The following is a 12,857-nucleotide window of genomic DNA, read 5'->3' on the forward strand; positions in this document are numbered from 1 at the left end:
GTTGTTCTTATGTTCACATACGCAGGGAGTTGCCAGATCAGATCACTAATTCATCTAGCAGTAGCCAGCACCAGATGCTTCAAAGAGTAGTGAAATCTATTTAACGTATCTAGGGTCTCAGCTAAGGCCCGTTAAAGTTAATTGTTCAGTGCTGTAATAGGGCTTCTTTAGTGGCCTTAACAGGTGATCTGTTCATGACCTGAAACATGAAGTCAACTTTCCTGGCATTCTAGTTTAACTCCTAAAATTATCTAAACTTTGTATTACAATCCTGTTTAAACTATTGATCTCAATAGCTTCAATATAATTTCTAAGTGGCTGTATGATGCTTAAAAGATTTTTTCTTTTATTCTTAATTGTATTGCCTGATAGTTTTTCACAATACTTTTGTTTTACAGGCCGTGTTCTTATCCTCTTTTACTCTTTTGCTTTTCATGCTAAATAATCAGTATCTCAAACTGAAATGCAAGGGATTGCACAGGTATAACTGAGGGCAGAATAAGACCCAGACTGATCTGAAAACTAGCTGAAATGTTTTCAGATAGCTTTAATCGGTTCATTTTTCTGCTCTTCCAGATGTGTTTATACCAATGCCAGAGAACTTATTAGTAAACTTAAATGAAAACAAAGAGGTAAGACCTGTCTTAAACTGTTTAGGTGACATTCAGGCAATATGAAGTGCATTTGATAACTTGTACAGTACTTAATGAAATAATGTACTTAAACCACACTTGTCTGAATTTCTAGTCTACTTTTATTACAAAAATTACTGTAACTGAAGTAAATGGAAATATTTTGTTCAGTTTTACTTTGTGCATTTAATTGCGTTGTATGTAATTAGTGTTGCTGTTTCCCCTGTGTAGTCAGCTAGTTTGTCTGTGGAGACTCCTCTATCTTTAAAAAAACAAACAAGCAAGCAGAGAATTGCCAAATCACTTTTAATTGGTTACATTTCAAGTTAATGGTGGCCTTTAAATATCTTAGGTCTCTGTATTTAAAGATAAGGGAATCAATGCGTGTCTCTTACTAGATGAAATAACTTAAAATAAGGACTGTCGATTAATTGCAGCTAACTCATGCGATTAACTCAAAAAATTAATCGTGATTAATCGCATTTTAATCACATTGTTAAACAATAGAATACCAATTAACATTTATTAAATATTTTTGGATGTTTTTCTACATTTTCAAATATATTGATTTCAATTACAATACCGTATACAAAGTTACAGTGCTCACTTTATATTTATTACAAATATTTGCATTGTAAAAATGATAAACAAAAGAAATAATATTTTTCATTCACCTCGTACAAGTATTGTAGTGCAGTCTTTTTCGTGAAAGTGCAACTTACAAATGTAGATATTTTTTGTTACATAACTGCACTCACCAAAAAAAAAATTTAAAACTTTAGAGCCTGCAAGCCCACTCAATCCTACTTCTTGTTCAGCCAATCGCTAAGACAAACAAGTCTACTTACTGTTACAGGAGATAATACTGGCCGCTTCTTGTTTACAACGACACCAGAAAGTAAGAACAGGCGTTCACGTGGCACTTTTGTAGCCAGCATTGCAAAGCATTTAATGCGCCAGATATGCAAAACATTCGTATGCCCCTTCATGCTTTGGCCACCATTCCAGAGGATGTGATTCCATGCTGATGATGCTCGTTAAAAAAAATAATGCAGTAATTAAATTTGTGACTGAACTCCTTGGGGGAGAATTGTATGTCTCCTGCTCTGTTTTACCCGCATTCTGCCATGTATTTCATCTTATAGCAGTCTCAGATGATGCCTCAGCACATGTTCATTTTAAGAGCACTTACACAACAGATTTGACAAAATGCAAAGAAGGTACCAATGTGAGATTTCTAAAGATAGCTACAGCAGTCGACCCAAGGTTTAAGAATCTCCTTCCAAAATCTGAGAGGGGTGAGATGTGGAGCATCTTAAATTCAGAAGTCTTAAAAGAGCAACACTCCCAATGCCGAAACTACAGAACCCAAACCACCAAAAAAGAAAATCAGCCTTCTGCTGGTGACATCTGACTCAGATGATGAAAATGAACATGCGTAGGTCTGCAGTGCTTTGGATAGTTATTGAGCAGAACCCGTCATCAGCATGGATGCATGTCCTCTGGAATAGTGGTTGAAGCATGAAGGGAATAAGAACCTGTAGCGCATCTGGCACGTAAATACTTTGCGATGCTGGCTACAACAGTGCCATGTAACCGCCTGTTCTCATTTTCAGGCGACATTGTAACAAGAAGGACATTGTAACAAGAAGCGGGCAGCATTATCTCCTGCAAATGTAAACAAACTTGTTTGTCCGAGCGATTGGCTGAACAAGAAGTAGGACTACATTTGTAAGTTCAACTTTCATGATAAAGCGATTGCACTACAGTACTTGTATTAGGCGAATTGAACAATACTATTTTTTTTGTTTTTTACAGCGCAAATATTTGTAATAAAAAATAAATATAAAGTGAGCACTATATACTTTGTGTTTTGTGTTGTAATTGAAATCAATATATATGAAAATGTAGAAAATATCCAAAAATACTTAAATTGTCTTTTTTATTATTGTTTAACAGCACAATTTAATCACAATTAATTTTTTTAATCACTTGACAGCCTGCTTAAAATGTTGGCAAGCTTTGCCATATTGAATTCCTAGTTTTTTGTGTCTTGTTTTATTAGAAGCGGTAGGTTATGGAATACTGTAGAATGTCACTCTAGGTAAAACCTGAGAGCTTACACATGGACACTTGGTTATGGTGGCAGTTCACATACCTCCGATTAGTTTGGAGCAGATTTGGTACTTTCTTCCCAGGTATTGTTGGATGAGAGTAATACATCCACTCTGCTCAAAAAGGAGCATGTGTGTATCAACACTGAATGTGAGTAGTAGATGACAGACTAGGAAAAAGTGAATTATTTAACTTTGAAAAGTTGCTTTGGTCATCTGAGGCAAAATGTTCAAAATAACTCTTAATTAGTTCCTACAGTTTTGGAAATGCTGAATTTCAAGTGGAAAAAGTAGAGGTCAGATAGAAAGCCAGGTTTTTAAGAGGCCTCAGTGCTGGCTGGGTGCTGTAAAACAGCAAACTACCCTCACATCTTGTTTTAAGGTATTAAATGATACACAAAAAAGTATGTATTTAATTTATCTCTTTAATACCTGCAGTACTCAATGTTACATGCATAATAAATAGCCTGTGCAACAGAGGAGAAATCTCTTCTGAAACATTTTAATTCTGAGTAACTTTTTACTTTATACCAGCTAATTCAAGATTTACTGAGGACCTTGCCACAGATGTTTACCAAATCCCTGGAAACACAGAGTGCTCTAGGACCTGCGCTGCAGGCCGCCTTCAAACTGATGTCTCCCACTGGTGGTCGAATTTCAGTCTTCCAGACACAGCTTCCATCTGTAGGAGTGGGATCACTGAAATCCCGAGAAGAACCTAACCAAAGAGCATCTGCAAAGGTTACAAAAACAGTCTTAAACACAGATTATGAAAATTTACAATCCTGTTGCATGAGTTTATATAAATTTTGAATGGCATGGTCTGGATTATCTTAGTTTTATTGTAGTTCTGTTGTGAGAGCTGACATTCTTATACCGTATTAATCAAATGTTACTAACAAGGAAACCTATAAACCCAGAGTAATGTTCTGATTTTGAAAGATACTGAGCACTCAGAACAGCCATTGAAGTCAGTGTGAGAGATGCAGTGAGCATCCCTGAAATTAGGTGACAGGAGTGTGTGCCTTTTGGAATTCCTCTTTTCTATTTCCTTGTATTAACAGGACATACATCTTACACCATCCACTGACTTCTATAAGAAGTTAGCCTTGGACTGTTCAGGGCAGCAGGTTGCAGTTGACTTGTTCCTTCTTAGTGGGCAATATTCTGACTTGGCTTCATTAGGTAAGTCATTATAAGCTGCTTTTTAAGTTTGTAGCTTCGGTGTTCTATGGAACACTGTGTAATGCTAAAAAAAATTGATTTTGCTTTTTCACTTACGCATATTCTACCATTTTAATGTAATGGTTGGTATTGGCAATCATGCCCAAGAGGGCTACCTATGAGATTGCATGTTCCCCTATCCACTGTTTGACATTTCTATGGATAGAGATTATGGTATTTTGTTTGAGGACAAGCTAACTAGCCTGTTTTCTTCTTACCTGAGGGCTGAGATTTTCTCATCGCTTAGAACATTGTCAGGACTTGTTCCCTATTACTAGACAAAAATCAGAGTTCTAGAAATATTTAAACAAAGTCCTATTTAACAAATAGAAATATGTTTAAACTATCTGGATATAATCTCATCATTTCCAGATTCTGAAAAGACTCACTAGTGTGGGCCGTGAGACGACTTCTTAAAAAAAATTAAAAATTGGTAGCTATATCCTTGTATGGCAAAGCAGTTCATAGCTCAGTATCTGATTGTGTCTGTTGGCTGCTCAATGACAGAGTTCTGTTTACAAAACTTGACCCTTTTCCCCCTAGATCGTGTCCTAAATTTGTACAAAGAGGATTTCCCTTTGTTCTGGACATAAACATATGTCAGATACCATGGTGATAAACACAGTATAAGAACCTGAATAGGGTGAATAGCAGGGGTGGGGAACCTTTTTCTTACCAGGGGCTATTGACCCACAGGAAAAATGAGTCGTGGGCTGCGCACAGGCTCGGGGCTTCCCCCTGCATTGGGGCGAGCTGCGGAGGCTCCGGGCTTCTGCTAGGCTCCGGGGTGGGGCCAGAAATGATGGATTCAGGGTGCAGGAGGGGGCTCCGGGCAGGGGCTTGGGGTGTGGGATGGGGATGAGGGGTTTGGAGTGCAGTTGGGGGGGTTGGGCTGGGGATGAGGGGTTTGGAGTGTGGTAGTGGGCTCAGGGCTGGGGCAGGAGGTTGAGGTGTGAGCTCCAGGAGGGAGTTAGTGTGTGGGAGGGGATTCTGACCTAGGGCAGGGGATTTGAGGTGCAGGCTACGGCCGGGCGGCACTTACCTCAGGTGGCTCTCGGGCGGCGTTGCACTGGAGCTAAGGCTCCCTGGCTCCTTGCAGCTCCTAGAAGCGCCCGGCATATCCTGCCCCTAGGCTGAGGGGTCAGGGGGCTCTGTGTTGGGTGCACTGCCCGTGCCCACAGGTGCTGTCCCCACTGCTCCCATTGGTCATGGTTCCCAGTCGATGGGAGCTGCGGCGCTGGCACTGGGATTAAGGGGCATCACGTGGAGCTTCCCTGTTTGCCCCTGATCCTAGGGGCTGCAGGGACATGCCAGTCGCTTTCGGGAGCTGCGCGGAGCCGACTGCACTTTTAACAGCCTGGCAACCCTAGCTTCTCCCCGCAGCAGGGTGAGCCAGCGCTCGCAGCTCCAGCCCTGCAGAGGGGTGCCGGGGCTTGGTGCTTCCGGCCCACAGCGCAGAGACTTGCCACGGGCCACATGAAATGAAGTAGCGGGCAATAGGTTCCCCACCCCTGCTGGGTAGGATGGAATTTCATGTTGAGATGACTGCACCCTTAATGCATAATGACATTGTTCATGAGGCATAATATTACAACTTCCTTTTGGTTAGCATGATAATTTCCAAGACGCTCTTCCCCCTCGACTTGTAGGAGTATTTCAAAGAACTACTTTGATTCTGGAATAAGGTGCGAGTCATCTGAAGGAATTTATTTTCATTCTTACCTCTCAATGCATGATGGAGTAAAACACCTTTATACCCTGTTTCCCCGAAAATAAGACATCCTCCAAAAATAAGGCCTACTTACAGTTTTGCCTCTTGTTGTAATATAAGGCATCCCCCCGATAATAAGACCTCCCCGATAATAAGGCATCCACCGATAATAAGGCATTTTTCATTTCTGAAAAATAAGACATCCCCTGAAAATAAGACCTAGCGCATCTTTGGGAGCAAAAATTAATATAAGACACTGTCTTATTTTCGGGGAAACAGGGTAGGAGCAAGCTTTGTTACCATTTTAATTACTTTCTCACCCCCAACGTATCCTCTGATTTCTGTTCCTGAGTGGCATGGTACCATCTTTCCTTTAGACCAATTTTAAATCCGTTTCACACTTTATAACCTTCATAATCAAGTGAACATGCAAGTTATTGGTCACATCTACACATTATATCTAGGCCTATACCTGTTTAGAATAAGGTTATTAATGTTAAACTGTTCATGCTTGCAAATAAAATTACAAGGAGAATTAGGTTATCTGAACCGATATTTGAAGACCGCAGCAACAACTGTTGGTTTGAACTCCCCCGACGCACATTTTCTATTCCAGGCTGTATATCGAGGTATTCAGCAGGAAGTGTCTATTACTATCAATCTTACCATCATCAGCACAACCCTGTCCAGGTGGAGAAATTACAGAAAGAGCTGAAACGATACTTAACTAGAAAGATTGGCTTTGAGGCCGTCATGAGGATAAGATGCACCAAAGGTCTGAATAGAATTTTTTTTGCATAGTTTATTATTTAAAAATGATTTATTGGTATTTTGTTTTTATATAATTCTGAATGAATAGTTAGCAAATATGTATGTGTAAAATCAGGCATTATGAATCCAACTGTACAAAAGAAAGCAGAATTAGTAGAACGGCACAAAAGAGTTTATCTATCAAGGTGCCAGTGGTGTTTAGGATCAGTATCTATGGCTTGCCAAAGCTAGAAATAGGTACTTCATTACCATGTACTTCCACATGCTCCTCAAGCAAAAATAAGGAATTCACAATTTAATATTCCTGCTACATGGTTTACTTTCAAAACTGTGTCCTACCCTGTGGTTAAACCAGAAGCCTGATTTTTTTTTTTTTCAGTTTTTCATAAGCTGAGAGGATAAAGGGAACTTGTTACTGTCTTGTACCTCCATCTAAAAATTAAAAGAAGCAACAGAAAAGGATTTGAACAGTGTATTGTAACAAGGCTCCTGTACCTTGGGTCTAACTGAATTCAACGTCCTGTATTTGTAATAGCGCTGTCGATTAATCACAGTTAACTCATGCGATTAACTCAAAAATCATGATTTAAAAAAATTAATCTCAATCATCACAGTTTTAATTGCACTGGTAAACAATAGAATGCCAATTGAAATTTATTAAATATTTGGGGATGTTTTTCTACATTTTCAAATATATTGATTTCAGTTACAACACAGAATACAAAGTGTATAGTGCTCACTCTATATTTTTATTACAAATATTTGCACTGTAAAAAGATAAAAGAAATAATATTTTTAATTCACCCCATACAAGTATTGCAGTGCAATGTCTTTATCGTGAAAGTGCAGCTTACAACTGTAGATTTTTTGTTTCGTTACATAACTGATATTTTTGAGTGCAATGTAAAACTTTAGAGCCTACAAGTCCACTCAGTCCTTCTTGTTCAGCTAATCGCTAAGACAAACAAGTTTGTTTAAATTTACGGGAGATAATGCTGCCGACTCCGTATTTACAACGTAATCAGAAAGTGAGAACAGGCGTTCGCATGGCAGTTTTGTAGCTGGCATTGCAAGTGCATTCATAAAACATTCTTCAACCACGACATCCAAAAATATTTAAATTAATGGTATTCTATTAATCGTGCTGTTAAACAATAATTGTGATTAATTTTTTTAATTTGCTTGACAGCCCTTTTAGAACTAAACTACTGGTTCCCAAGGGTAGTACTTGTATAGAAAAAGTACTTTACTGTGTTGTATATAGTATTTTCCCTTAAATGACTGATCCTATCATATATTCTGTACTAGAAATGTCAGCGCATTGTGACTTTCAGCCTCAAAGAGTTAAAGAAATTTGGAACATTATTAATCTTTGAGCTGACTCGTATTCTGAGTGCTTGGTAGCCATTGGCTTTAGTGCATGCTACAAATTAATATGCAACTTGCGATATTTAAATTTACTAAAGGAACTGTATTTTGAAAAGGGTTTGTCCATAATCTAGAGTAGAACACAATCTAAAAATCAGGGCAACTATGTGATCAGTTCATAGTTTACATTAAATGGCAAAAGTAACATTAATAAAACACATTACATGTTTTTTCCTTTTGTAGGTCTTTCCATTCATACCTTCCATGGGAACTTCTTTGTGCGATCAACAGACTTGTTGTCTTTACCCAATGTAAACCCGGATGCAGGATATGCTGTACAAATGTCAGTAGAGGAAAGTCTCACTGACATGCCAGTTGTTTCTTTTCAGTCAGCACTACTGTACACATCCAGCAAAGGTAAGAAAAGTAAACAGCATTGGCTGGTACGATGATATAATATGTTAGCTGCCATTGTGTGTAAATTCTTAAATTATAATCTAGTTTGCTTGTAGTAAGTAAATAACTTCAACTGCATCTTCATATCCCCAATAAGAGAGGGTAGAGTACAAACATGGTAGCACACTCATTTCTCAGCTGCTGTTGGTGATAGTGGTTATTCATTATTCAGCAGCTGCATTTCAGGGGCTTACAGATTTGCTGAAAAACTTGCTCTAATCTGAAATGGGCAATTTTAGCCCAGAAATAAATTGGCCAAAGATAATAAATTGGCTGCTTAACAGGTGTTAATTTAAGATACTTGTGTGACAAGTTAATGGTGTATTAAATCCATTTTATAAGTTATTTATCTAAAATATAGACTAATTGCTTTTGGTAAATTGAGCAAAAAAGATACTCTTAAATAAATTGACTTTAAAAATTAGAGTTACTGCAAATTTTAGTGTACAGGCTTCATTTTTGCTACATTTATGATCCTCTCTCTCCTCCCCCCACCCCCCAACCACAGTTTAGATAATGGTGTGGAAAATGCCATTTGGCGACTACACATATTTATTTTCTCCCTATAGGTGAAAGAAGGATTCGAGTCCACACTATGTGTTTACCTGTTGTTACAACTCTGAATGATGTCTATCTGGGGGCTGACGTACAAGCTATTACAGGGTTATTAGCCAATATGGGTAAGCATGATGCTCTTTGATGTACATGTGTAAAATATCTAAAACTTTTGAGGAATAATCCTTCAGGAAGGAAGATTACAAGGGAAGTATCCTACCTTCTGAATGATTGAAGGCACTTCGCCACATGATTTACAGCTCCTCTGATGTGTGAGGACATCAGTACAATTGTATGTTGTCACCTTGTTTGATATGGCTTTAGAATTCTGCACATCAGAAGTTAGAACAGCAATTAGGACTCCTGGATTTTTTTAATTCTGGGCAGTACCATTAATGTTCCCATCCCTCTATGCCTCTTGAAGGCACAGTAAAGCTCCATTAATGTGTGCTTGTAACCATCTTAAGATCCTGAGATGAGCTATAGAAGTACAAAATAATACGTGTCAGTAATTCCTAGAAAAGAAATAGGGTATAATTAGCTGTTAAATGTCTCTCTCTCTTTTGCTTTTTAGCTGTGGACCGGTCAGTTTCTGCTAGTTTAAGTGATGCTCGGGATGCCTTGGTGAATGCTGTAATCGATTCACTATCAGCTTACCGCTCTTCAGTCCTAAGCATTCAGCAGCCTGGTCTGATGGCTCCCTATTCCCTACGACTCTTTCCACTTCATGTACTGGCTCTCTTAAAACAAGTAAGAATGAAAATAAAATCTTTCCAGAGAATGTTATTTTTATATTCAGTATGTCAGTCTGAATGGTGTATACGTAAACATTTCAGTGAGATGATATTATATATGTAGGGTTTTGCCAACATTTGAAGGGGGGTGATTTCTTCATTGGTTTAGATCCAGTTTAATTAAAACCAGCCTTCTCGCCATATACTGTCACAGGAATTGAGGTTGTTCGACATTTAAGATAATAGCCTCTTCTGGTCTAAATGGGACCGCTCTGGAATCAACTTCTTCTCTCACTTCTCCAGACTCGGTGATTTCTCTCCCTCCCCCTCTCCTCCTTCTCCCTCCCCTCTCCCCCCCCCCCCCCCCCCCCCCCGTACCACTGCAAAGCAAGACTGGCTTGTTCACCTAGGCTTTCATTGGGGCCAACTATAGTAGAAGATGGCTTGGGTGTCTGTCAGCCACCAACAAAGGGTTTTTTAAAAGTTATCATAATATCTAAATGTGACAAGTTACATATGTATAGGCTGTGTCTGTGTACTGCATCTAGAGCTTATGTCAGATGCATTTATCATACAGCTTCAATTTTTATGAACAATGTGGGGAGGTGGTATAGTTGTGGCGTGGAGTGTGTCATGACAGAAAGAAGGGGCCTCTGTTCCATGTATAGAGCTGCAGCAGTGTAGGATGGGGAGTATGGTGAAGAATAGCACCAGGGAGGTGGAGCTAGAGGGCAAGAAGTTTGGGTGCCTGAGACTGCATTGGTATTGAGGCAGAAGTGGGCAGCCAAGAGAGGAAGCAAAGGAAAGTGTGAGCAGGGAGTAATATGGGGAGACTTGCCGTGATTGCCTGATACTCCTGACTGCTAGCCTGGGGAACATGCAGCAATTGCTGCTCTGTGTGCTGCTGACAAGGCAAATCTATACACCAGCTTAATATGAGGTGTAGAGCAAGAGCTAAGTGCTAGCTTTCAAATAACTGATCTTTCCCTTTTCTATCAAAGGGGTTTGCAGCATTCCTGAGTCTTGTCTACACTATAAAACGGAACAATTTCTGAAAATGGCTTTCAGCCGTGGGTCCCCCGGAACTAGTATAGAAAATGGTTAGTGTTAGGATAGATGGCTTACTCTTTCAGAATGCAGCATGATCAAGACCTGGTGGAATCATTTCATTCACACTTTCTCAAATGTTACTAAAAACCCTTGTCAAGTCTATACTATGGCTGTGTTTATGCTGGGGGAGATCTGATCTTTTTAATATAGACAAAGTCAAACACTTGAATGGTTTTCAATACTTGTTTGGGATGGGATCCTGCTTCAGCAGCAATTCAGCTGTGCATTTACCAATGGAGTGCATTTACCATTAAGTCAGAACACCTCTGACAAAGATGTGCATTAGAGCCGAAGGATTAAGCATAGCATGTCTTTGGATTGCGATTTTAAAATATCATTATGTAGCTTCTTGAGACAAAGTAGTAAGCATAACTTTATTAAAAATCCATCTTAATATGTCATCATTCCAACTCCACTCTTCAGAAAGTGTTCTACAGACATAGGACCAACATATATTACAGTATGTTATGTCAGTGGTTCCAGAGTCCAAAGATGCACTGCTTTCATGATTAGTCACAAAGTTATTTGCATATAAATAATATACGAAACTTGCTTTGAGTACAGATAATCAATTAAGAAATGTGGATAAATTAAGTAGGGGAGGTCACTGTAGTAATGAAGACGTTTTTATTATATTTTCAGATCAAAATACTTAAGGCTAAATTATGTGTGGGACTCAAAATATTTCTTAACGTAGTCTAGTGCTTTTCACTTGCTGACTTTGAATTAATAAATTAAAATATTTCAAATACTGGTTTTATTCACAGAAAGCATTCCAGACTGGGACAAATATCCGTTTAGATGAGCGTATTTTTACTATGTGTCAAGTGAAAAATCAGCCCCTAATTTTCCTCATGCTTATGACCCATCCCAATCTGTACAGAGTTGACAATCTCACAGATGAGGTATGAGGTTTTTTTTGTTTTTTACTTATTACACTTGTTCTGTGGTTGCTTGATTCCAAACACCTTTATTTGTAGTGATGAATATGTATTGCATAGAAAACCCTTTAAATAAGAACTGTATTCTTCAAGGTATGTTGTCTGAAAGCTCACAGGCAGTTACAAGATTAAAAGTTTTAAAGATACATCAAAGCAACCTATCCATTAAAGGCAAACTGATAGGACAATTCCTTGGCACTTTAATTAAGTCACATGACATGAATCATGCATGTGTGTGACTATTAAGAAATAATCATAAAGACTGCCGCACTAAATTGCCACTCCATGTAATCCAGACTTATTCTAAATCAAGTTTTGCAGTAATAACTTGGAAGCAATACATTCATGAATTATAAATCGTGAGATGAGGAGTAGTTCCAGTGTTGGATTGCATTTCAGACTAAATTGAAATGTGTAAAAGTTTACAAATACTGTAAACCATACATACATATAAGATGTAGCTCCTTTATTTTCCAGGTTGACTGTTGGGGGTGGTATAGATGGGCTCTGGAAGGAACATGTGGCTAACACCCCACTCTAGACACGATGTGGATTGGATTCTTTAGACAACCATTTTGAAAAATGTAGCTAGCATTCTGATTTGAAAATCGTCTATTACACTACAAAGCACATCCCCTTAAAAGAGGATATGCTGCAGCAGGAATGATGTGTTTCATACTGTTGTACAACTTCCTTTTTAAAATAAGTCCTGTCATTAGTTCCGTGAACAAGTATGTGTAGGAGTTACTCAGTGCAGGCAGACTAATTCTGTACATCCAGACTTTGAAGCCTAACATAACTGTATGAAGTTTTCAGAAGAGAATCAATTTCAATAAGACAAAATAAAGACTGATTTTTTTATAATAAAGTATGTTATATCTGAATTTTAAGAATATAAAAGTCAGACATCAACAGATGATGATGCACTTGGGTGCAAGGGGTATAATTTGTCCTTAATTGTTTTTACTAATAAAAATGTATTCCACTTGAATATTTTTCATTCCTGTCTCCCTTTTTTATCTATATATCTAGAAGCACACTTACATTGTAGCAATTTTTCTCTTTAGGGAGCCCTCAACATCAATGATAGAACAATACCTCAGCCACCCATTCTCCAGCTGTCCGTGGAGAAGTTGAGTAGGGATGGTGCTTATCTTATGGATGCTGGCTCTGTAAGTTAAAATTTTATATGAACTTGTGGGTTTTTCTGAAGACTACTGAGCACTTTAGATAGACAGGTG

At 38.5% G+C, this 12,857-nt stretch overlaps 1 protein-coding gene across 2 annotated transcripts in view; it reads left to right on the plus strand.

The window, feature by feature from the left end:
• Positions 1–12,857, plus strand: part of SEC24A (SEC24 homolog A, COPII coat complex component) — a 50,752-nt gene that overhangs the window by 25,907 nt on the left and 11,988 nt on the right. For both annotated transcript variants that reach the window (XM_008166411.4, XM_005309446.5), the window contains exons 12-20: positions 577–632; positions 3,281–3,487; positions 3,811–3,931; positions 6,298–6,456; positions 8,064–8,237; positions 8,846–8,956; positions 9,406–9,581; positions 11,443–11,580; positions 12,684–12,788. In XM_008166411.4, coding sequence (XP_008164633.2) covers positions 577–632; positions 3,281–3,487; positions 3,811–3,931; positions 6,298–6,456; positions 8,064–8,237; positions 8,846–8,956; positions 9,406–9,581; positions 11,443–11,580; positions 12,684–12,788 — 1,247 coding nt within the window. The remainder of the gene's footprint in view (positions 1–576; positions 633–3,280; positions 3,488–3,810; positions 3,932–6,297; positions 6,457–8,063; positions 8,238–8,845; positions 8,957–9,405; positions 9,582–11,442; positions 11,581–12,683; positions 12,789–12,857) is intronic.

The sequence above is a fragment of the Chrysemys picta genome, chromosome 8 (assembly GCF_011386835.1).
Source record: "Chrysemys picta bellii isolate R12L10 chromosome 8, ASM1138683v2, whole genome shotgun sequence".
Classification (NCBI taxonomy): domain Eukaryota; kingdom Metazoa; phylum Chordata; order Testudines; family Emydidae; genus Chrysemys; species Chrysemys picta.